The sequence below is a fragment of the Onychomys torridus genome, chromosome 1 (genome assembly GCF_903995425.1).
Source record: "Onychomys torridus chromosome 1, mOncTor1.1, whole genome shotgun sequence".
Lineage (NCBI taxonomy): Eukaryota > Metazoa > Chordata > Mammalia > Rodentia > Cricetidae > Onychomys > Onychomys torridus.
This window is the reverse complement of record NC_050443.1, coordinates 125,349,055-125,373,167: the sequence shown is the minus strand read 5'-3', so window position 1 is coordinate 125,373,167 and position 24,113 is coordinate 125,349,055. Positions and strand designations below refer to the sequence as shown.

The 24,113-nt window shown below is 52.2% G+C and overlaps 3 protein-coding genes across 11 annotated transcripts in view; 1 reads left to right on the top strand and 2 right to left on the bottom strand.

The window, feature by feature from the left end:
• Positions 1-4,079: 4,079 nt before the first annotated feature.
• Positions 4,080-7,750, bottom strand: Ap5b1 (adaptor related protein complex 5 subunit beta 1). 2 transcript variants are annotated; one of them, XM_036166800.1, is made up of 4 exons: positions 7,337-7,750; positions 6,779-6,950; positions 6,344-6,671; positions 4,080-5,830 (listed from the first exon to the last, which is right to left on the bottom strand). In XM_036166800.1, the coding sequence occupies exons 2-4, from the start codon at positions 6,926-6,928 to the stop codon at positions 4,182-4,184; spliced, it is 2,127 nt and encodes a 708-aa protein (XP_036022693.1). In that variant the 5' UTR covers positions 6,929-6,950; positions 7,337-7,750; the 3' UTR covers positions 4,080-4,181. The 2 variants fall into 2 exon arrangements, with proteins under 2 accessions (XP_036022693.1, XP_036022686.1); XM_036166793.1 differs by having other exon boundaries at positions 4,080-6,671.
• Positions 7,751-10,447: 2,697 nt separating this feature from the next.
• Ovol1 (ovo like transcriptional repressor 1) lies at positions 10,448-11,134 on the top strand. The gene is made up of 2 exons (XM_036206315.1): positions 10,448-10,631; positions 10,839-11,134. Exons 1-2 carry the CDS (start codon positions 10,517-10,519, stop codon positions 11,132-11,134), a joined length of 411 nt encoding a protein of 136 aa, XP_036062208.1. The 5' UTR covers positions 10,448-10,516.
• A 563-nt stretch (positions 11,135-11,697) lies between these two features.
• LOC118595569 (golgin subfamily A member 6-like protein 22) overlaps positions 11,698-24,113 on the bottom strand; it is a 37,485-nt gene continuing 25,069 nt past the window's right edge. For 4 of the 8 annotated variants that reach the window (XM_036206270.1, XM_036206281.1, XM_036206292.1 and 1 more), the window contains exon 7: positions 11,698-12,362. The gene's annotated coding sequence lies outside the window, so the exon portion shown is untranslated. The remainder of the gene's footprint in view (positions 12,363-24,113) is intronic. The other 4 variants (XM_036206236.1, XM_036206229.1, XM_036206246.1 and 1 more) reach the window with 1 other exon arrangement.

Below are 24,113 nucleotides of genomic sequence, written 5' to 3'. Positions count from 1 at the left end.
AGAGCGAGCTCCAGGACAGCCAGGGCTACAACACTGAGAAACCCTGTCTCAAAAAAACAAAAACCAAAGAGTGGGAGGTGTAGCGGGAATCTTAAAAGGTCTTATTAATAAAATCAAACCTTGGTCCGGAGAGATGGCTCAAAGGTTGAGAGCACTGACTGCTCTTCCAAGGGTCCTGAGTTCAATTCCCAGCAACTGCATGGTGGCTCACAACTATCTGTAATGAGACCTGGTGCCCTCTTCTGTATACATAAAAAATAAATTAAAAAAAAAATCAAATCAAACCTGGAAGCCAGGTATTGGGGTGAGTGCTGGAAGATCAGAGAAGCAGAACAAGCCACAGCCACCTCACCTTGCCAAATCCTCAGCTGATCCTGTTTCCTCAGATTGGAAGCCTCTGAGTCCTCATCCAGAATGAATCTCAGCTGAACTGTTGCTCAAAAGCCTAAAAGCTTAACCAGGCTATAGTTCCTTGTCCTCACGCCTGCCTTAAATACCTTTCTGCCTCCTGCCATTACTTCCTGGGATTAAAGGCGTGAGTCACCATGCCTGGCTGTTTCCAGTGTGGCCTTGAACTCATAGAGATCCAGGTAGATCTCTGCCTCTGGAATGCTAGGATTAAAAGCGTGTGCTACCATTGCCTAACCCTGTGTTTAATATTGTGGCTGTTCTGTTCTCTAATCCCAGATAAGTTTATTAGGGTGCACAATATTTTGGGGAACACAATACCACCTTGGGGGGGGCACAAAATCTTGTTCAGATAGCTGGAGGATAGCATATCTCAGAGCACATGGAAACTACAGTGTCCACCACACACTCTGCCCTGTGTGTCCCTTCCATTTAATTACTCATCTGTATCTTTTGTGATACATCTAAAAAATTTTTAAATTATATGAATATGTGTGTCTCCATAAGAATGGATGCATGTGTGCTGGTACCTGTGGAGGCCAGACAAGAGAATAGGATCCTCAGGAGCCTGAGTCACAGGTGGCTATAGGCCGTTGGACATAGGTGCTAGGAACTGAACCTTCTAGTCCCCTGAAAGATACTTTTGCTTTTTTTTTTTTTTTAAAGATTTATTTATTGTATATACAGTGTTCTGTCTGCATGTATGCCTGCAGGCCAGAAGAGGGCACCAGATCTCATTACAGATGGTTGTGATCCACCATGTGGTTGCTGGGAATTGAACTCAGGACCTCTGGAAGAGCAGTCAGTGCTCTTAACCTCTGAGCCATCTCTCCAGCCCCAATACTTTTGCTTGTTAAGACAGTCTCACTATGAATCCACTAGCTGGCTTTGAATTTGAAGCCTCAGGCTTTGGACTGTTAGGGTTATAGGCATGCACACCAGACCTGGCAATGTAATATCCTGTTATAATAAGCAGGCTAAGGTAAGTAGAATGTCCCTTAGAAATTACCAAACCTTGGGCTAGAGAGATGGCTCAGTGGTTAAGAGTAATGGCTGCTCTTCCAGAGGTCCTGAGTTCAATTCCCAGCACCCACATGGCTGCTCACAATCATCTATAACTTCAGTTCCAGGGGATCCAACACCTTTAATGCAGATGTGAATGCAGACAAAACACTCATGCACATAAAATAAAATTAAACCTAAAAAAAAAAAAAAAAAAAAAAAAAAGCCAGGCGGTGGTGGTGATGCACACCTTTGATCCTAGCACTGGGAAGGCAGAGACACAGGTGGATCTTTGTGAGTTCTGGGACAGGCTCCAAAACTAAGCAGAGAAACCCTGTCTTGAAAAAACAAAACACCAACAACAAAAGAAATGACCAAATCTGGAGAAGTGGTTATAGAACCCTGATTAGCCTGTTGGTCAGAATCACAGGCCACAACCTGGGGCTTGTTACTGGTATGTGAATTGTGACACAGAACAGGTAACTTGTTTTGGTGGGTGGAGTTGTCATCTGATGTCCAGCACTGAAGGAGTGAGTGAACAAACCAGAGTCCATGGATGGGTAGGAAGATGGGAATAAGACAGAGGCGTCATCATTACATGGGCTAACTCTCCTTTGTGTGTGCATGGGTGTGTGTGCACATGTGTGCAGTAGGCCAGAGGTGGACACTGGGTGTCTGATTGCTTTTCACCTTATCAAGGCAGGGCCTCTCAATGAACTTGGGGTTTGCTGATTCAGCTACACTGCTTGCTAAAAAGCTCCAGCCAGGGCAACAGTGGTGCACACCTTTAATCCCAGTACTCGGGAGGCAGAGGCAGGTCAATCCCTGTGAGTTCCAGGCCATCCTGGGCTACAGAGTGAAACCCTGTCTCACCTGGCTCTCCATGGGTGCTGGGGTCTAACTCAGGTCCTCATGACTGTGCACTTTGCTGAGCTGTCCCCAGCCTCCTGACCTATTATCCTTATCATTCGTACGAAAAGAGCCGCTTCTCTAGGTCCCTTCACTACTGTGATAAAAACTGGATCACACTACTGAGGTGGTCTCTGAATTAGACATGGGGGGTCAAGGCTCTCTCTAGCACCAGCAGGTTTCTGGCTTAGTGGGTATGAGGAGTGGCAGCACCCATTCCCCATGCCAGATCACCAAGAGGAGTTAGGCTGCAGACGGGGTGGGGGTGGGGGGTGAGGGGTGAGGGGTGGGGTGTTGTCCTGGAACGGAATGATTCCAGTGGCGGATTCTGTGGAACCTACTTCTCTAGCTCTCTAGCTCTCCTAAGAGTTGTGTAAGGAACTGAACTATATCCTTTCTCTACTCAAACCAGCTGGAGAAGGTTCTAGAATGGCCACCTTCCTGGTTTGGCAATGGCTTCCAAGGTGAATGCTATGCACTTGCTTCTTCCTCATTGAAATGTCTTCAGGCTCAGAAGACTCAGGAAATGTAGGATGTGGAAGCTCAGAAAGTTACAGGGTGGTGAGGCCCATCCCTCATATAAAAGCAGTCGTCAGCAGTTTGCTTTGGGGAATCTCAGGTGCAGCTGTCTGCAAGGCCTGTAAAAGCTCCAGCTTCCGGGAGTGTCGCTCATGCTGGAGAGGCCTTTTTTTGTGAGACAGCTGTTTTTGAGTCACTCACACTACCGTAAGTAACTCCAATCCACTCATCGGCTCGTTAGCTAGGCTGGAATGGAACCTTCTCTTTGGTCTGTGTACATGTCCTATCTAGGATGAAAAGTCACTCAACAGTAACAATTCTCTGCCACAGCTTGCACTTTTGGCACAAACTGGCCCAAGCCTTTTCCCCTCTCTTTGACTTGTAAGAAACCAGAGCGGGGGCATCAGACACACCCACACAGCCACAATGGCCCTTTCCCCAGAACAACTCAGGCCCAAGGTCATCCTTCCACTCCGCTCATCCCTACTGAGGGCTTCTCAGGGCTGACAGGGCTGGAGCCTGTGTCTCCTGCAGATCTCTGCTGAGTGTGGTAATGGTGGCCTGCCAAGGGATGACAAAATACTACTCCCTCCCAGCAGAGTGGCCTCAAGAAAGTCACTTAACTCCTTCAGCTGGAGATTTCCTCAGCTGTGGGGAGAGACCTGCACTTTGTGGCAAGGAAAACCCCAGCCTGGTGGCTGGCAACAGTGATGGCTTCAGTGTATCTGCATCCTCAGCGCCTTGCACCTTTGGAGAAGGAAGCTGGAGAACAAGTTTCTACCTGAGAAGATTCCTAAGCACAGGCCGACTTTCCTGGGGGTTGCCATTAAAAGGTGGTGTTTTAAAAACCAGATCACATGGCCCCTCCATCTGCTCAGAACCTTGCCAGCACACCCTCTCTACAGTTGGTTCTAACCAGCGTTGCCCAGGAAGGGACCATCTAGTCACCGAGCCTTCTCTCCGTGGTCCAGGCTGTTAGCCTATTGTGCTATGTAGTGTGTGCTCAGCTGGGGCAGAGGAGTGAGAAGGCCCAATTTCCAGCTCCAGCCTTCACATGAAGTCACAGAGTGATCTTGGGCTAAGCCAAACCTCATGGGAAGCATATTGTTCATGCTATCTGAGCAGGGATTGTGGAGGTCTGCAGAACTGGGACCAGTCTGGATCTTTTCTGGGGCTTAAGACCCAACCCCAGGAAGTCTGCTTCTAACAAGGGTTCAAAAGAAAACAAGGCAGTGAGAGGCGTCAGTGAATGTGAGTTTATGGGGCGGGAGCTACAAGAATATGCTCCTTTGGCAGTCCCTTGGACCCCCAAGAGCAACAAGTTCTGCCCCACCTGGTTTTACTCAGCGGGCTGCAAGGCCACGGAGGTAGTCCCCTGCCAGGGGCAGCACGGTCCAGTTGTCGGTCCTCAGGGCCACGGGCACACCATCCACCTGAGCCGTCTCCAGCCGCAGCAGCAACATGGAGTCAGGGGGCAGGCGGACAGCTATGAGGTAGGTGGTGGGGGGCCGCGCCACCATGACAAAGGACTCCAGGTGTCGGGACACCAAGGCGTCCAGGCCCTGCGGCCCAAGTGGACACCACAACCGACTTTCTACACCCTTTGGCAGGCAGGAGTTCCAGAGATCATCAAAGAAACGCTGCTCAGAGCCCTTGGGGAGCTGGGGGAAAGGCAGGAAGAGGTCATCGAAGTTCACAGACAAGGGTGGCAGGTGGGCATGGCATGTGAGGCCAGCAGATGTGGTGTAAAGGGCCTGAACATGGAGGCGGGTAGGCACTGGGCATCGGGGCTTCAAGGGCAGGCATCTGTGCGTGGGCCGTCCCGGACACAAGCAGGGAATGTGGACAGCCTCCAAAGGCTCATAAAGCTGTCCTTCCACACGGAAGCGCAGCTCCAGAGAGTAGACAGGAACCTCCAGTGCCCCCACCTGCAGGTGCAGCACCAGGGGTGGGCCTTTGGCCTTCTGAGGCCCCACACTCAACTGAATTGGAGCTGGAGTCTCCTGCACCATGAGCGTTGACGCAAAGCCCTGGTTCTCAGCCACCAGTGATGAGGCCAGTGCAGGGGCAGCAAGCGAGGGGCCCAGGGCCATGCCCAACTTGGGACTTGACAGATGGGAAAAGAGGATATAGTATAGTCGGGCATGGTCCCGTCCATCAGCATCCTCTAGCTGTCTGGCCAGTACCTGCAGCAAGTCTGCCAGGCCATCTCCCCCACCTGTCCGCAGCAGAGCACGGCATACCCGCAGCAGGGCCTGCTGCGGGCCCCAGTCAGCGCAGTGTATGGCTGCAGCCTGTAGAAAGCTGAGGGTGGCACTCTGGGCACCGCCCTCCGCCACCTTTGCTAGCATTCGCAGGTGCCAGCGAAGTGACTGCTTCTTCCCCGGCCTGGCTACCACCTCTTGGTGCAGCACCACCCTGAGAGGCTCTCTCAGCTCAGGGCTTACCTGATCTAGGAGATCCCCAAAGTGGGGAGCCAGGGAAGGCCGTGCTCGGTATAGCCGGGCCAGCCCATGGATCAAAGATGTCCGTACTGTAGGTTGCCCAGCTAGGCAGCTGGCAATGAGATATGAGGCCTGGAAACAGAGAGTGGCCAAGGCCTGGGGACCATCATCTAGGGCTGCCCTCTGCTGCAGGCCAGCCAGAAGCTCCTGTAGGTACCGCTGTGGGCTCTGAACCTGGCCTCTCTCCTCTTGCTCAGCATCAGCACAGAGCAGGCACAGCAAATGCAGGCGGGCCAAGAGGACCATTGGGTCGTGCAGGAGACTGGGCATGAGGCCCCGGCACAGCTGGGGACCCAGCAGCAGGGGGGCGGCCTCTTCCCCTTCCGGACCTAGCGGACAATTCTCCGGGAAGCTCAGGAGGCAGTGCAGGTAAAGGAGGTGTGTGGGTGTGGGCAAGGCTGGGTGCTGGGCCACCAGGGTGAGCCTGCGGAGGAGAAGCACTTCGTCCTGCGCAGTGAACAGGGCCTCGCCAAAGGCTGCCTTGAGAGCTAGAACAGAGTGCAGGAGTGTCAGCTGTGCTGTGCCCAGCAGCCGAACGAGCTGCGGCTTGAAAAGCACTGGTGGCTGACCCCGAAGACCCCGAAGGGCCCAGCCCAACAGCCACAGAAGCTGGGCCTGAGCCACAGGAGTGAGCAGGTAGGAAGTGTCCAGAAGCTGGGCCACCGCAGCCTTCAGCTCTCGGGCCTCCTCGGGGCTGGGCTCTAGCAATGGAAAGCCATGCGCCTCCTCCTCGGCTGTGGACCAGCTGGGTGCCTGGGGCTGAAGATGGGCATCCCACTCTTCAGCTCGTGTCCAGTCCCAGGGACAACTCCCAACGGAGGAGACCCCAGCCACAAGCAGGCCTTGCAGCCCAGCCCCAGCCCCAGCCCCAGCCCCGGGTGGTACCACCAAGGTGTTGTGCAGAACATGGGCCAGCAGCAGGCTGACAGGCTGGATGGGACCCATTTGCCCTAGGAGGCCACGCAGCATCCCCAGGGAGCCTGCCAGCAGCCCGGGCTTACAGCGCTCAAGTTCTCCAAGGCATTCACACGCCGTGGCCTGTAGATGGCGCTGTTCCGAGGTGGTTCCAAAGCTTCGTCCCATGTCTCGGCCTGAAGCTAAACCAAGCAGAAGGGGCAGGAGCCGGCAGGAAGCGCCCGAAGTGGGTCCCAGAGCACCTCCTGACACCAGGGCTGTGGTGGCAGCCAACAGCAGGAGCCTCCGGAGAGCTGAGGGTTTTGAGGTCAGGAGGACAAGTGTGTCCAACAAGGAGGTGGCAGCAGCCTCTGCGGCAGGTGCATCAGGCCACAGTTTGTCAGAGTACTCCAAGCTCAGTGTCAGAAGGGAAACCTGAGATGGGGGGTTTAAGAGGGACCCATGAAGATGAGGCTCAGCACGCAGTGGTGCGGAGCAACCCACAGCAGGGCCCACGGCAGGGCCCACGGCAGAGTACCTACCTTGGTCTGCTCGCTCAGCTTTTCACTCCTGAGGTCACTCAGCAGGTCGCGACCCAAATCCTCACCTTCGGCACCTGCCAGGAAGGCGGATGGGCTGGCTCGGAAAGCGCCCAGGCGCTGGGCCCAGGCTTCACGACTCAGGGGCCCCATGGTCAGTCATCCGCTAAGTCCCCTGCAGAGGGACGGACAGACGGACGGAGCCTCAGGCCCTCTGCCACCGACACGCGGCGAGGACGCGCTGGGCCCTCACGGCCGCCAGGGGGCGCCCGGGTCCGCCACCGCCCCAGACGGGGCTGCGGTCACCCTGGGCCCGTCTGGCAGACCCCGACAGACCCCCCCCCCAGTGCCCAAGTTCCCCAAGCTGAGATCCGGAGGCTTCGGGGATGAGGCCGAGAGCAGCAGCGCAAGCCCCTGCGGGATGAGAACCGCCGCGATCAGGGCGGGGGGACCCGGGAGGTGCGTGCCGAGGGCTCATTAGGCCGCCCGCCTACGAGGGCACCGAAACCACAGCGTCGCCCGGGCCCCTGGCGCCCGCGGTAACGGGCCGGCCTCTCTCACCGCTTGAGTCAGCTGCCGCGGGCGCTCCGCCGGCTCCTTCCGGGCTGGCAGGCTGGCGGCGCGGGCCGGGGCGGGGCGCGCGGCGCGTGGGCGGCCGGGACCGGGCGAGCCCAGAGGCGGGGCGTAACGGAGCCTCCGCCTGCCACGCCCGCCAGGTCCGCAGGTGCCGACACGCCGGTTTCGCCGGGTCTGAGTAACTGTCTCGCTTTGCAGGCCCCCTGCCCCGAAACCGCCGCAGGCAGGGCGGAGGCGGAGTCTGGTGGGCCGAGCTCCCCGGCCCGCTCCCCGACCGGGTGCGTCCCCGGGCCCTGGAGCCCAGCAGCGGCTTGGGCAGGACGGGAAGGCGGCCAGCGCGTCCCCGAGCCGCCCCGGCACCGCACTCAGGACTGCGCGCTACGGCCCGGCCGTTCGAGTGCCAGGCTCTGGGCGGCCGCTGGGGGGCGCGCGGGGCGCACTCCCAGGGCAGAGCAGGAAGAGCAAGGCGCGGGTGACGGTGGGACCGGTCGGACCGGCGCCGCAGGGCTTGGCTTGGCGTCCTCCACGCTGACCGGGCGCGGGGGAGACACCCCGCTCTGCTTGGGGGCGAGAAGCCGGCGCCAGGGTCGCAGCGGGATGGTAGCCGCCGACCTTTGTCCGAAGCCGCCTCGATTGCGAATAGGGGCCGGGCAGGCTAGAGTGGAGCGGGCTGCACCGGCCTTAAAGCCGCCGCGAAGCCGAAAAGCAACGGGACCCGGACTTTGGATGTGCGTGTTGGTGGGGCCTGGAGGGTCACTCAGCTCGCAGCACGACGGACGTGTACTGAGAAACCACGGCTTGAGTAGAGGGACTGGGCTGGCCGGAGACCTAGGGACCAAGGAGTGCACTACTCACTCCGTACTGGAGTCCAGAGGGCTGGATCCAGGCTGCGCCTCGGGAACTGGGCCTGTGGCTCAGGAGACCCAGGCTGTGGGTACCCACTGGACGCTAGTTTCCAGGGCACAGAACTACTGGCGTCCAAACCCGGCCGCCGCCCACCGTCCTCAAGCCTCCTGCTAGCTTCGGTGAAGATGAAACTACTGAGTCCCCATTGCTAGCCTTCTCTCCCTTTTGCCCCCCCCCCCCACACAGAGTGAGGTAGAATCCTAGAAGGAAGGGTGCCTGGGTCCCCAGAACAAGGATAGGAGAGTGGGGATGGAGATGGGAGCGGGGGAGGGGCAGGTCCAGCTAGAAGACCTTGTCCGGCCTCCTCTGGGCTCTGGCTCCATAGCTGACTCACAGGCGACAGCTCTAAACCACTTCCCTCTAGGTGCCTCAGTTTCCCCATCTATAAATTGGGAGTGATGACTCCTGTCCAAGGAGCTTTGGGGTGGGGCGCCTGGCTAATTAGACCTAAGATGAAAGAGGCCGAGATGAGAGCAGCCCTGGGCTGGGAAGGCAGGTTGGAGTAGGAGCCTGTCTGGTTTCTCTGTCTGAGGCCCAGAGGGCGCTGGTAACTGCAGGGCCTGTCTCCCAGCTCCCCAGGAGCCAGGAAGGATTATTAAATCCTGTTACAGTTGAGGAGAGAGGCTTCCAGGGGTCAGGGAGTCCAACTCTGGCTGTGTCCCAAGCTTCTGATGCTGTAGCCTGGCCAGCCTCCAGCCTCCCTGGGCTTGGGGTCTTTGAGGTGGCGTGTGTGGTTTCCAGTACTGTGATGGATATATCTTCCTGAACTCACCAGGACTCATGGCAACCCTGGGTACTGAGGGTGGGTGCCTGTCATGCATGAACTTTCAGGAGCCCAGAAAAAGAGAAAAGGTGTAGTCTGTTGCACAAAGCCCCAGAACCGCTGTACATCGAACTGGGCTTCTGTTATCCTCAGGTCTCTTGATGTCCGAGTTCATGAGTGGGCCCTGTTCTCATCTGCCTGCCCAAGTGTCCTCTATGAGAGGTGTTCGCTTTGTCCTGGCAACAGACTGGGCATAAGAGATGCCCTTAGCTCACCCTCAGGCCCTCCTGAGGGAGTGATGTCTGGTGTGACAGAAGTCCCCATTTGTTACCCTCCCCATGCAGGACAGTTCTGGGGGAAACCCTAGACACTATGCTGGAAAAGGAAAAGCTAGTCCTTGAATGGACCTGGGCCTTGACTTTCTTTTTAATATCATTTTTTATTGAGTCTATGTACCCCAATCCCACTCATTTCCCAGTCCTTCCATGGTCTGCCCCCCAACTTTGTATCCTTCCCCCTATTTTCTTATCTGTAAAAATGGAACCTAAAACAACCCCCTCCTTATAGCACCAGGTGCTGTGGGTACATGGATGCTTCACAAAAGGAGTCCATGGACCAAGAAGCACAGTAGGGACCAAGGCAGGGTTTGGGGATGGAATCTCTCTCTCATGCCTAGAATGCTACTCTAAACATGACCCAGACAAGGAGCAGGAGGGTGATAAAGATGGAGTAAGACCTGCATTGAGCAATGGGCAAGGGACCATGACATTAGCCTTTCCACTATTGCATACATTTGAAAGTTTCCATAATAATAAAAAAAAGATGGAGCTGGAGAAATGACTCATCAGTCTTCCAGTCCTCGTCCAGAGGTCTCGGGTTCAATTCCCAGCACCCACATGGCCCTTCACAGCTGTCTGTAACTCCAGTTCCAAGGGATAAGACATCTTCTGGCCGCCATGGGCACTGGGCAAGCATGTGATACACAGACATGACATATACATACAGGCAAAACACCCATAAACATAAACAATTTCTATAAAAAGCAAGAAAACTATCTCTAAGGCTGAAGATCTAGCTCAGTGGGTAGAGCGCTGTTTGCCTTGCATACACAAAACCCTGGGTCCAACCCTCAGCCCCACATAGACCAGGTACAATGGCACACTCCTGTAACCCCAGCACTTGGGAGGTAAAGGCAGGAGGATGGGAAGTCCAAAGTGACAGCCTCAAAAGGGGTTTGGGGGACCCAACAGTAAACTGGGCTAACACCCAGAGGTCCTTTCCAGCTCCTCTCAGCACATGGCACAGGCTACGGCCTCTGGAGGAGGGTAGGCCTGCTTTTCTTTAGTGTTGTGGGGATAGAAGTGGGCTGGCATATCCACCAGCCTATAGTTCTGATTTCCAGATACCTTCCTCACCCACAGGTGACCTTGGGGGACGGTCCGAATGGAGACCTTTTCACCTGTCACATCTGCCAGAAGGCCTTCACTTACCAGCGCATGCTGAATCGACACATGAAATGTCACAATGATGTCAAAAGGCACCTCTGCACATACTGTGGGAAGGGCTTCAATGACACCTTTGACCTCAAGCGACATGTCAGAACCCACACTGGTAAGTAAAGTCTGTGTCCAGAAGGAATGCCTCAGACCTGCCTGGGAGGCACATCCCTAAGCTTAGGGCAGAGTCCTGGATTCATAAGCAAGGACTCAATTCCAAAGTCATTTATTGGTTACTCAGCAGTCAGGTGACCGGAGTGTATGCTGCAGACAGGCCCCACAGTCCCTGTCAGGTCCTGATGCTGACCCCTGTTGTCCACAGGTGTGCGGCCCTACAAGTGCAGCCTGTGTGACAAGGCCTTCACCCAGCGCTGTTCTCTGGAGTCTCATCTCAAGAAGATCCATGGCGTGCAGCAGAAGTATGCATACAAGGAGCGCCGGGCCAAGCTCTATGTGTGTGAAGAGTGTGGCTGCACATCTGAGAGTCAGGAGGGTCATGTCCTGCACCTCAAGGAGAACCACCCTGACAGCCCGCTGCTCCGCAAGACCTCCAAGAAAGTGGCCGTGGCCCTGCAGAACACTGTCACTTCCCTGCTGCAGAGCAGCCCCCACCTCTGAGCAGCACAGGCCCTAGGAAGGACCAGTTTACCTCCCTGCTGCCTAGCTGGTTCACCTTCCTGCAGCCTCTTGCCAGAACACCAGTGATCAGGACCAGAGCCCTAACGCCTCATGCCAGGCACACTTGCGCACTCAGGCACTGACTTGTGCTCACTTTTGGAAGTCTGTCTTACAGGCAGAGTCCTCTGAGCTTGATGGGTGCCTGTGTCTGGCCAGGGGTGAGGCCAGGTGATTAAAAACAGCTGCTTAGAGAGACAGGCCCTGCTTCTTGCAGCAGAACTTTGGAGATGTGTTGAGGGGAGCCTGAGTACAAGATGGGCAATGGATCCCCATGGGCCGCAGAGTCAAGACACCAGCAAAGAACATCCCTGCAACTACTGTGGCAGCAAGGCTGGCAGAGGCTCACATGCCTGCAGGGCCAATTCTCAGGGTTCCAAGGGCTCTGCCCTTTTGCCAGAGGCCCACACGTGTACAGCCATGCTGGTGCTGTGTGTGTATCACACTGCTTTATGTGTGACTTAGTCACATGTGCACCCATGGCCTTTCCATATCACCTCATTCTTAAGAGACCAACCACACGGTGCCAAGGAGGTTTTAGTTCCTTTTTTTAAAAGATGACAAATGTACAGATATTAATATATTTTTGGTGCCCACAGTAAGACTGTTTTTTAAAAGGGTTGGAGCTGGCTTTTTCTCCAACCCTATTGATTCTATTTATCCTGGACATTTCAAACCTCCTCTGTGCCTTGGTTCTGGGGGTGGTGATGCAGACTCACCCTGTTCTCTGAGCTGTTCCATTAAAGACCTTCCTGCCCTGCCCCTGGACAGTGCCTCACCTCTCTCTCTTCCTTCCACATCCTTCTCTAGGCCCCAGTTTTCCTGGTAAGCCTGAAGACAGCTGACTGGGTGTGGCTAAGGCTGGGGGTGGGTCCTACTTCGACCAAATGGGCTGGTAATTTTTTGACACCAAGTCCAAGTCCACTGTCTAAAGTACTAAGACAAGGGCAGGAACAGGCTGGGAGTCTGAGGTTTTTCCTGGCCAAGTCAAAAATTCTTGAGCAGCAGCAAAATTTGAGACAGAACAATAATCCACATACCAGAAACTTTGAGAGGGAGCCTGTCTGATGGTTAATAAAGCATCTCTGTTGTCTTCTGTTTTCCAAATGCCTTTGGACTGAGTGGCTCCTCTGAGGGAGTGGGTCTTTGTCCACTGGTGTGTTTGGTTATCCTGCCGAGACCAGAAAAGGGTTGTAGGTCAAAAGGGTATGTGTCTCATGGGTCCAAGGGGTTGCAGACAACCTGCAGAGAATGAGAGACAGACCCACAAGACAGGCCCAGAACATGACAGGTTGGGAAGCCCCTGGATGCCAAACATAGTATAATCAATCTCCCCTACCTTCCTGGGGCAGTACGTGCACAAACCCAGGATCTGGCCCCAGCCTTAGGCTCACTCAAGAGGACAGAATCTTCTTAGACCATCTCTGAATAGAGTGTAGACTGATATAGAGACTTGCTTCGTTGTTTTGTTTGTTTTTTGTTTTTTGTTTTTGTTTTGTCTGGGCTGCTTATCCTTTTAAGTTCTCAAATGTAAGACTCCCTGTGTTTCCATCTCTGTATCTTTAAGCCAGTTGGAGGCCACTGTAAGCTTTGTGTTGTTTGCTTGTTTTACGACCTTCTATTCAACTAGTGGTTGCTGTTTTCTGTGTCGCTGGGGGTTTGTTTGTGTTTTCCTCTTGGACCTCATTTTCTCTCATGCAGAGAAATTCATTAAAACAATTGCTGCTTCTTGCCATGCCTTGTCCCTTCTCAGCCACTTGGGTTGATGTCAAGACCTGACCTATGCTGGGCATGGTGACAAACCCTTTAATCCCAGCACTCAGGAGACAGAGAGGCAGGTGGGTCTCTGAGTTTGAGGCTAGCCTGATCTACAGATTGAGTTCTAGGCTAGCCAGGATTACATAGTGAGACCCTGCCCTGCCCAGAGCCGGCAGTTGTATACCTGTAATCTCTTAGGAGTTCAGACAGCAGCAGCAGCAGCAGCAGCAGCCACACCAACAACTCAGGTGGATGCGAAGCAGAAGGGCAGACTCGGCTACTCAACAAGTTGGATGGTGATGTGAGGCCCAGTCTCAAAATAACAACAATAAAAGGCACTTGCCCCAGCTGGATGACCTTAGTCAACCTGCTCTGATCTAGGGGATGGGGCAGGGGGCCGCTCTTGGGATTTCTTAATTTGCCTAATGTTCAGGTCTTCCACTGAGGGTCTGAATGGGCTCAGGGTTTCTAGCTCTGGACAAATACTTGGGGAACTTATCCTAACCCCTTCCCAGAAATTTGTGAGGGTTGGACCAAATGGAAAGGAACTCCATCCCCAAAGATGGGACACAAAGTCTCATTTCCAGTAAGACCCTAGGGATGACCACATACACTGCTTGTTGGTACCTGGCACAGGAAGCACTTTGCACAGATGACCTTACCCAACTCCAGGAAGCCTTAGAGCTGACATTGTCCCCAAGCCCAGTAAAGGGGAGTCTCACATCTAGGGAGTAGGATCAGATTAGCATCACCTAGCCTGACCTGGCGACCTGTGCCAGAAGTCCCTGCATGCTAGAGAACTACACAATGGTGCACATAAGGCCAAATTCAATAACTATTATTGTTAATAAGGAGATGTAGGCTCCACCTAAAAAAGACAATGCAATCCTACAAGTGTGGTCTCGGCTGGATATAGTGGCACCCATATCCCAACACTTAGAGGCTGAGGCAGGAGGATCTGGAGTTGGAGGCCAGCCTGGTCAGCAGGATCAGTGTAAAATTCAGTCCTTTGACATGAAAGGAGGTCATGACTTCCAGGTCCAATGGCCGTTCCTAAGTTGGCAGAGCTGGACGGAAATGCTTGTAAGCAGACAGAAAGGAAAGACTAGAGGTGTGGATCAGTCGGAAGACTGGCCCTGACTCTCAGAAAACAAACAAGCCAGGATGGAGAGCATTGCTGCCCCAACTCTGAATGCCTCCTTCCACGTCCAGCTGGTCACCAAGGTCAGCAGGTTGCAGGGAAAGAGCAGGGCCTTAATCAAGAGGCAGGGCTGGTCCAGCCCTCTCCGTCTGTGAGACCTTAGGCAATCGCTCAGTCTCCTCATCTATAAAATGGGTGGATCCTAAGTTCCAAAGTCCCTTTCTGCCCCCAAAGAGTCTAGGGCCTTGCTTCAAGAACCCTCTAGAAGAAGTGTCTGACATATTACAGTGGAGATGAGGTTGCCTGAGGTTGGCAAAAAGGCCCCTGAGGAGAGGCAAACTAGGGAAAAGTCCTGTCACAGGAGGAAGAAAGTTTCTTTAAAAATTATTATTATTATTATTTGTTTTGAGACAGAGTCTATGTATCTCTGGCTGGCCTGGAACTCTATGTAGGCCAGACTAGCCTCAGATTCATAAAGATCTGCCTACCTCTGCCTCCCAAGTGCTGGGACTAAAGGTCTGTATTACCACTGCCAGCTTTTGATTATATTTTGTCTACTTATTTTGTGTGCATGTGTATGTATGCTCACAGGGGTGCACAAAAGCCCAAAGGCAACTTTCAGGAGCCAGCTATTTATTCCTTTCTACCACACTAGGTCATGGGGATCAAATTCAGGGATTCAGACTTTGTGACAAAAACCTTTGTCCACTGAACCATCTTGCCAACCCCAGGAGGAAAACTTTCTTCCTCTCGTTCCTACCACAGAACCTGAGCCAGTGAGATACCAGGTCTAGACGGGTACCAACACCATTAAAGAACTTAAGAGCCTTCCAGCCCTGGCCTGGCCATGGAGGAGGAGTGGGGACCTTACAGGGCTGCTGGCTGAGAAAGCCTAGGGAGCCATTGTCAAGTAGGATTACAAGGCCCCACTCCGGGGATTACAGGCAGGGCCAAAGTAATCTCCAAACTCCTTCACCCACAGTTCTGTGAGGCTGGGTGAAAGTACTGTGGCCATGACTTCCAGATATAATGGCCATCCCTAAAAAGGCAGACCTGGAAGAAGATGCTGATGAAGGGACAGGGTGGGAAGTGTGGGACCAGTCGGGGAACTGTACCTGGCCATGTTTGGGGTGGTGAAGGCCTGGCTTACTATGGGAAGGGACTTCTATGATCCATCCTCTGGGTCTACTCTCCCAGGTGATAGCAGTCACCTGATCTAAGCTGTCCCCTTCTCATGTCCAAAACCAACATGCTTCCTTCCCACCTCTGCTAGCCCCTCCCTAAGTTACTGGATCCTGTTTGGACACCTGCTCTCCTGCCCAGGCTGACAGGCAGAAAGGGCCGTGTTGGCTCTTCTGATGCATCAACGTGTTCCACTCTGCCTGTGTTCCCTGTCCCCTGCCTGCAGCTCCCACTGTGGATACCAGGCTGGAGGCATAAGGGGACCATAGCAGAACCAGTGCCAGAGGATTAGAGGGGAATGGAGATCCAGGCTGGAGAAGGCAGGCATGTTACAGACTGGACCTCCTGAGCCAGTGAGATACTTCAGTGTGCAGAGGCACTAAACCTGGCCACCTGAGTTCAATCCCAGGACAAACACCATGGAAGGAGGGAACTGGCTCTTGCAAGGTGCCCTCTGACCTCCATGTGTACACAAATAAACAAATGTAATTTTAAAAACACCACAAATTGGAACTTCCTAGGTTCCTTTGGGTCATAGTGTTTGTCAGCCTGTTGTCTCTGCTAATTTATAAATCTGTACGAATGCATGCTTGCTGTCCTTCCCTCTCTCGCTTCTTTATCTCAAGATACATCATTTTTCATTTATATATATATATATAAACTGTAATGGACCTCGGACCTGAAACCATGGAACATAAAGACATGGAGGTGGGAGGTGGGCTTCTATGAAATGGTTGTATTTATTTCTACCCAAATCAAACTTTTAAAACACACTGAGACCCTGTCTCAAAACACCAACAGGAATCTTAAAAGGTGACCAGATTTGTGAGAGGTAGCAGCTGGATCACTGTAACATCTGCTCCAATACAAACATCAGTTTCACTTCCAACTGCTGACTTGAGGGAGAGCTGACAGAGGACATGGCCCCTTCCTATACCTATCCCAACCCCCATCATCAACAGAGAAGAAATCCAGGTAGTAGCTACCCACAGCAGACGAGGTGAGTGCCACTGAGTATCCAGGCTACTAAATCAAGATGCTAATGTCATTACTGCAGAATAAACCATGGTGAGAACCCCCGACATTCACGTGAAGACCAAAACAAAGAAGTTCCTGCCGCACCAAAAGCTGTGTGTCACTTGCTATGAACTCCCAAGTTCTTGGAGCAAGACTGCTTCAGGCACGAGCACACACGCGCACACACACACACACACTCCTGTGACCTCAGGCAATCACTGCTTCCATTTACTGAGCTCCTACTATGCGCTGGGCCGTGGCGTGTTGGGCTTTGTCTCTGACATCATCTCCAATCCCTACAACAGAGGTAGCTATTACTGAGTCTATTTTTGGACACAGAACTGAGGCTCGGGAGATGAACCATCCGCTCTAGGTCACACTCGTGAGTGGTGGGTCTGCCATACTCCAGAGTTTGGTTACTGTCTCTGGAACGCCTCTGTTTCTGAAATAAGAGGTCCTTTGCATTTCCTTGTGACCGTTCAGTGGCCATCAAGCACGATGTCAGGTTTGATGTGGAAGCTTTGGGGGTCCAGAGATGAATCAGAGCACCCCTCCAGAAGTTCACAGCTCTCAGGAAAAACAAACCTCACAGCCCATGCACCACAGAAGGGTGGGCACACCTATGGTGAGAAGGAAACAGCAGGTGTACTGAGATCCAGCATGGCATCCAGTCCTCCAGACATTGACCTCAAGCAGACACCTCTCGGGCTCCCTGGTGTCACTCCGTGTGGACCCGGAAGAGAAGAATAAGGAAGGGAAGGTCCAGTATCCACGCTAACCACACCTGGCATCTCACTGAGCCCTCCTACCCTGAAGAGTTGTTACTGTCACTTTATAGACACAGAGAGACGGGCTTACCAAGATTAAGAAACAGCCCGGTCATCAAGCAGCCCACTGTTTTCCTGGAGGTGTGCGACTATGACACAGGACAGTGTGAACATGTGACATCTACTTCCAAGGGAAAGCCAGAGACTTGGAAGGGAAGCCAATGGTGCCAGGAGAGCCTGAGTCTGCCAAGGTGGCATCTGCACTGCTGTACTTGGTCTGCACCTCTAGATGGGACAGGAGAGGACAGCAGAGAGATGCTGCCTGGGAGATGCAGAGTAGGTCAGCATGTTCCAAAGCCATATCAGAGCTCTGGTGAACTCCCAGCATCCACCCCCGACATAGCCTGACCTCCTCCCTAGAGTCCCACTTTTCCATAATCATGTAAGAAACTCAGCCTGTCTTCACTTCCTCTGCTCAGCCAGTCCAGCCGGCTCCAGCCTGGCCCTCTCCCTGCCTCCACCGCCCATGGAGGAACTCTAGGTAACAGGCCTAGGCGCCTTCCCCTCCCCACGCACAGCACAGCAGCGGATGAGTTGCTGGAAGACAGCAGGAGAACTGGAAAGACTTGAGTCCCTTCTGCCAGGGGCACAAACAATCTGCCAGCGGTAATAACAGAGCAAAGGACCAGGCCTACCTGCGACTCACGGGGGAAGAGGGCAGGCTGGCCACCCCCAGCCTGTGCCAGCACAACCCTGCCACTTGGGACCTTCCCTAGAAGCAAGAGGAACCTGCAGACATAGGGTCTCTGTTCCATTTCCATAAAATATAATACACCTGTACTTCCACCCTCCCATAAAGAGTTCTTAGAATTAGAGGTTCCTGCTAGAATTAGCATGTGTATAACTGCTGGGTAGGCCCAGAATATGACAGCAACATGTATCTCTGGCATACACCTTTTGTCTGTTTGGGGTATTATTTTATTATTTTTGTTTTTCGAGACAGGGTTTCTCTGTGTAGCTTTGCGCCTTTCCTGGAACTCACTTGGTAGCCCAAGCTGGCCTCAAACTCACAGAGATCCGCCTGGCTCTGCCTCCCGAGTGCTGGGATTAAAGGCATGAGCCACCACCACACCCACCGGGGTATTACTTTTTTAGACAAGGTCTCACTATGTAGTCCTGGCTGGCCTGGAACTTGATTATGTAGAATAGTCTGGCCTTGAACTCACAGAGATCTGCCTGCCTCTGTCCTCCAAGTACTCAGACACTAGGTGTATTTCTGTCCTTTGTTTTTCCTGGAGACCAGGATTAAATCAGAGAGGTGTGACCATACCTATCCCATCTGGTTAGAAGGTAACTTTTGAAGACAAACCAAGATGGTAGCTGAATAAAATCATCTAGTAGGGGTGAAGCTGGGAAGAGATTTTACATAGCCATAAGAAAAATGAAATACACAAAACACACACACACACACACCACACTAAGCTGGGTGGGTGGTGGTGGTGGTGGTGGTGGTGGTGGTGGTGGTGGTGGTGGCACACACCTTTAGTCCCAGCACTTGGGAGGCAGAGGCAGGTAAATCTCTGAGTTCAAGGCCAGCCTGGTCTACACAGAGAAACCCTGGCTGAAAAACAACAAACAAACAAACAAAATAAACAAAAAACTAGTAAATAAAGTAGTAGCTCACAATTATAATCCCAGCCTTGGGAGTAGAGGCAGGAGGATCAGAAATTCAGTCATCCTCAGCTATATAGTGGGCTTGAGGCCAGCCAGAACTCTACAATACTCTATTTAAAAAAAAAAAATCAATCAATAATAAAAATAAAGAAACCAAAGCCAAGTGTGATGGGACAGGCCTTTATTCCCAGAGTTCAGGAGGTGAGTCTGTGAGTTTGAGGTTAACCTGGTCTACATGGCAAGTTCCAAGCCAGCCAGGGCTACATTGTAAGACCCTACCTTAGGAAAAAAAGAAAGAAAGAAAGAAAACAAACAAATTAGCATTAGTAAGCTATTCATGGGATAGCCAGCTTCAAATAACAAAAGCCATAGTAAAAATTTCACAGGCTCAGTGGTAGAGCACTTGCCTAGCAAGCGCAAGGCCCTGGGTTCGATCCTCAGCTCAAAAAAAAAAAAAAATTCACCTTTTGCCAGGCGGTGGTGGCGCACGCCTTTAATCCCAGCACTCGGGAGGCAGAGGCAGGCAGATCTCTGTGAGTTTGAGGCCAGCCTGGTCTCCAAAGTGAGTTCCAGGACAGTCTCCAAAGCTATACAGAGAAACCCTGTCTCAGAAAAAAAAAAAAAAAAAAAAAGCAAAAACAAACAAACAAAAAAATTTCACCTTTCTTCATAATCAAAGAAATAAAATTAGATTTTTTTTTCTTGAGACAGCGTTTCATAATCTGCAGTCCTAGCTGGCCTGGAACTCACTCTGTAGACCAAGACAGCCCTGAACTCACAGAGCTACATCTGCCTCTGTCTCCCAAGTGCTGGGAAAAGGTGTGTGCCACATGCCTGGCTTATACATTTTATTATAACAAAAGTTCATCCTATAACTGTTAATAAGATGACATGATGATGTATGCTTGTAATCCCAGAATGAGGTAGGAAGAACTAGTTGCAACAAGTTGGGGCCAGCCTGAGCTACATAGTAGTAACTTCCAGGCCAGCCTGAGATACCTAGTGAGACATTATTTCAAGAGAAACAAAAGGAAGAGCTAAATAAACCAAACAACAGCCTGTTTGTATGCCAGCGCTTGAGAGGAGGAGGTGAGAGGGTCAGGACAGCCACAGGGAAAGGGAGGTTAAGATCAACCTAGGCTGAACCACAACCACCACCACCACAACTACCACCACCACAACCACCACCACAACCACCACAACTACCACCACAACCACCACCACCACCACAACTACCACCACCACCACACCACCACACCACCACCACAACCACCACCACCACCACCACAACCACCACAACCACCACAACCACAACCACCACCACACCACCACACCACCACCACCACCACCACACCACCACCACTACCACCACCACCATCACAACCACCACAACCACCACCACCACCACCACCACCACCACCACCACCACACCACCACCACTACCACCACCACAACCACCACCACAACACCAACCACCACAACCACCACCACCACAACCACCACCACAACAACATGGTGGGATGGTTTCTGGTTCCCGGGTGTAATCCCAGGCTAAGGCATGAGGAATAAGGAGTTTGACCTTCACTGTGAGTTCTGGGCTACCCTGGGATACCTTGAGACCCTGTTTCAAAAACAAATAAACAAACACTGGGTGACACTGAACTACAGCCATTTCATCAAGGTCAACTGGCTGACTTTGAGGAAGATCTTTGCTCTCCTGAGACTCCATGTCTATAAACTGCAGTGCCAAGAGAGCAGAATTGGGAGGATTAACTAAAATTCACTGCTTTGGCATACAAACCCCTAAATGCATGTTGAATGTTATAACTAATGATACTCCATTTTTATTTAAGTCTGGCAAGAAAAGCAAGCAAGCTGCTGAGGTCAAGTTAACAGGGGCTGCTGGGAATACTGGGCACATTGACAGTGAGGGACAATTTTTCATATACAATTTAGGCAAATTTTTGGATTTCCAGACCCATAGTGATACAAAATAAAAAGCTTACCCTGAGCTCAAAACACAGTGTTTGGCAATCTTTGAGGAAAGAATGTTAAAGGCCCTGATGAGACATCCTGGCTAGTCATGCACTGGATACAGAAGGAGAACAACACAAAATTCGGAGACCTGTGACCTCCTTCACCTGCACTTGTTTACTGATGCTTTGGCAAAACGCTTGGGGGCTGAGTTGGGTGGACCGAGGATGCCAAGGCTTGTCATCTAAGGAAACTGGGAGAGGCTGGGCGGTGATTCCGGTTAGATGGGTCCCCACCCTGCACGAGGCAGGTAGGCATGCTCGTGAATCATAAGCCCCTCTTGTTCAGAGCCGTTCAGCGAGTTCTCGCAGTCCACCGGCATCTCTCACGTGGCGGCGCGTCCTGAATGGCCTCCTAAACTCCTGCAGTCTTCAGTTTGCCTAACTGAGATGGAGTGGCCATGACGAACTGGCTAAGCACTGGCCATGCTTGGAGACGCTTAACTGTGGCACTCACATCTTCTAAATGAGAAGCATGAGCCTCGACTCGATCTTCTTTTAAGTTGTATTTGTTTATTTATTTTTAGACTGTCTTGCGTAGTTCCTCTGGCCTTGAACGTGTGGCTCTCCTCCCATCTCTGCCCCTGAGTGCTCAGATGAGAAGCATGCACTGCCACGCCTGGCCTCAAATGCCTCCTTTTGCTCTTTCAGTGATGCCCTATCCATCTTCCTGTTTGGGAATTCTTCTTCTTATCATTCTCCCACTTCCTTGGCTTCTCCTGCCTCATATCTGTCTTTCTCTCTCTCGATCCAGCCATTATTTTCCTCCATGTTCTTCATGCCACAGGCACCTGCAACCTGGAGCCATCCCCTAACCCATGCCAGGTGTTCTGAGTTCAAGCACAGGGAAGACCATGTGATACAGGGTGCCGTGGGCCAGCAGCTGTCAGCAGAGTGAGGCACTGCCCTTTCTGTGTGGGGCTACCCAGGCTGTGAGTACCCAGGCCTCCTTACTCACTCCATTTCCCAGTTCACACGCTTCTCTCCCACTTACCTGCCAGCTCCCCTCCTGCTCCCCCCCCCCCCCCCCCACCTCCCTCATGGAGTTCTGGGTTTCATCTACCCCTTGCTGGTGCTGACATGCCCTAGACCGAAAGCAAGCTCTGCGGCAGGTGTGCTTTCGCCTGGTGAACTGAGCGGCACAGGGTGCTGCTGTCAAGGGTGGGAGCAGGCAGCAAGGAACAGCAGCTTTGTGTTTCCTTAGACTCCTCTGCTCCAGCTCTCCTGTCTATCCCCGCTATCCAGCAGAGTGTGGAGACCTGGACAGGATGGAGTTCTTCCTGTCTCTTTTGTGCCTTAGAACCCTACCCACTATGTTTCTTCTAATCCAAATCTCATTTCGAAATCTCCTGCCAGAGAGGTTTCCCAGCCCCTCCTGGTTTGAATCAACCTGCTGATTACAGCACTCTGAGTGAGGAATAGAGACGTTAGGTGGGATCGGCCTGGCGCTGGGCCCTGGGACACTCCTCTGAACAACACTCACCCCACTAGCAGCATCTAGACAACCAACCTTGTTCCCTGCCTCCTGCTCTAAGGAAAACCGGGTAGGAGCTGGTAAAGGCCGAGCACTGGCTAGAGAGCAGAGTCCCCGGCCGGCCATATTCCTCCTCGGGGCAGCGGCTTCAGGTCAGCCTGCATGGGGTGTCCTCTCTAGGGAGCGACCGGACCCTCTCCCCCTAGTGGGAAGCTGGTCTGTCTTTAATTGCCCACCTCTGGCTCAGCAGGCTAGATTTTTCAGACCCATACCCCAGGAGGAGTGTCTACAGGAAACACAGACCTGGCTCTGTCCTTCATGTGCTGGGCTGCGGCTCCGGGCCAAGGTTATTCTTCACAAGACTGAGGCCGATGTAGGACAGAATATCCCTCTGCATCATGTTCTAGCCAACAAAATATTCCAGACTGTTCGCAGTCTCACTTCTTGTTTGGTTGGTTGTTTTGAGACAGTCTCACAAAGCCCAGACTGGCCTCGAACTCACTACAGAGCTAAAAATAACCTCTACCTTGCACAAAGGCTGTTTCTGTATCCAGTTCCCAAAGAGCCAGCCCCTTTTTGCCAATGAAAGCACGGTACACAAAGTGGACATCTGGCTGTTCTAGAGGTTCCTGTTGCCCTCTCAGAAAGGTGAATGCTGCTGACTGGAAATTCAGCTTTCTTCTCTATTCCCAGAAAACAATGGCAAACCCCTGATGCCACAGCAAGCTTTTGTTCCAGCACAGGGTGTCTATCACTGTTGCCTCCCTTTAGCTGAGTCCAAAGCATTGACTGTCTGGCAGTGATCACTGTAGGGAGCACAATTCTAGCCCTCATGCATATACATTTGCATATACACATGTCCCCAAAGACAAGTGCCTGGCTTTCCAGAAGGACAGGTAAGTGTCCAAGTGGAAAGATAAGATCCATTCTTGGCCCAAGAGTATCTCATGGTAATAGCAAAGGAGGAAGGGCCACATGGAAAGACAAGGATGAGGGTGTGGGTCCTCATCTTCCTGGACTAAGGCCTTGGTGGAATGGCTGGTTATTAGCTTTGCCTTTGTCAACATATTCTTACATGCCCCCCATTACACACATACACACACACACACACACACACACACACACACACACACACACACACACAAATAGCCTGGAGTATAGACCCATGAGCACTGGCCTAGCACACACAAGTTCTAGGGTTAATTGTCAACACCACAAAAATAAAAATAAGCTGGAGTATACCTTAGTTTAGTTATATGTTAACTGCCTAGCATGTGTGAGACTCTAGTACCCCACAAAGAAAAAAAAAGGCCAGGCTTGGGGGTGCATACCTTTAATCAGTCTAGCTCTGGGAAAGCAGAAACAAGAAGATCTGAAATTCAAAGTTATCCTCATCCAAACAAAGGGTTCTACGCCATAGTGGAATGAGAATTTGTCTTAAAAAAAATAAAACATTATGCGCAGGACGGTGGTGGCGCACTCCTTTAATCCCAGCACTCAGGAGGAAGAGCCAGGCAGATCTCTGTGAGTTCGAGGCTGGCCTCGACTACAGAGTGAGTTCCAGGAAAGGCACAAAGCTACACATAGAAACCCTGTCTTGAAAAACAAACAAACAAACCCCCCACCAAAAAAAAAAATCATTATATTAACCGGAGAGCAATAGAAGGCACTCAGCATTAACCTCTGGCCTCCACACATACATAGAACTCAGAAAGACTGCTCACCACCAAGGGTGGTGCCCGGCGGCAGAAGCCTAAAAATGGTATCTGTGTAGGTGGCTTGCTGGCTCCCCTGTGACCAAGCATTTGGCTTCCAAACCTTTGTCCATCTCCAGATTTGCCACTCACAAATGTTTTTTGTTTATTTAATTTCATCT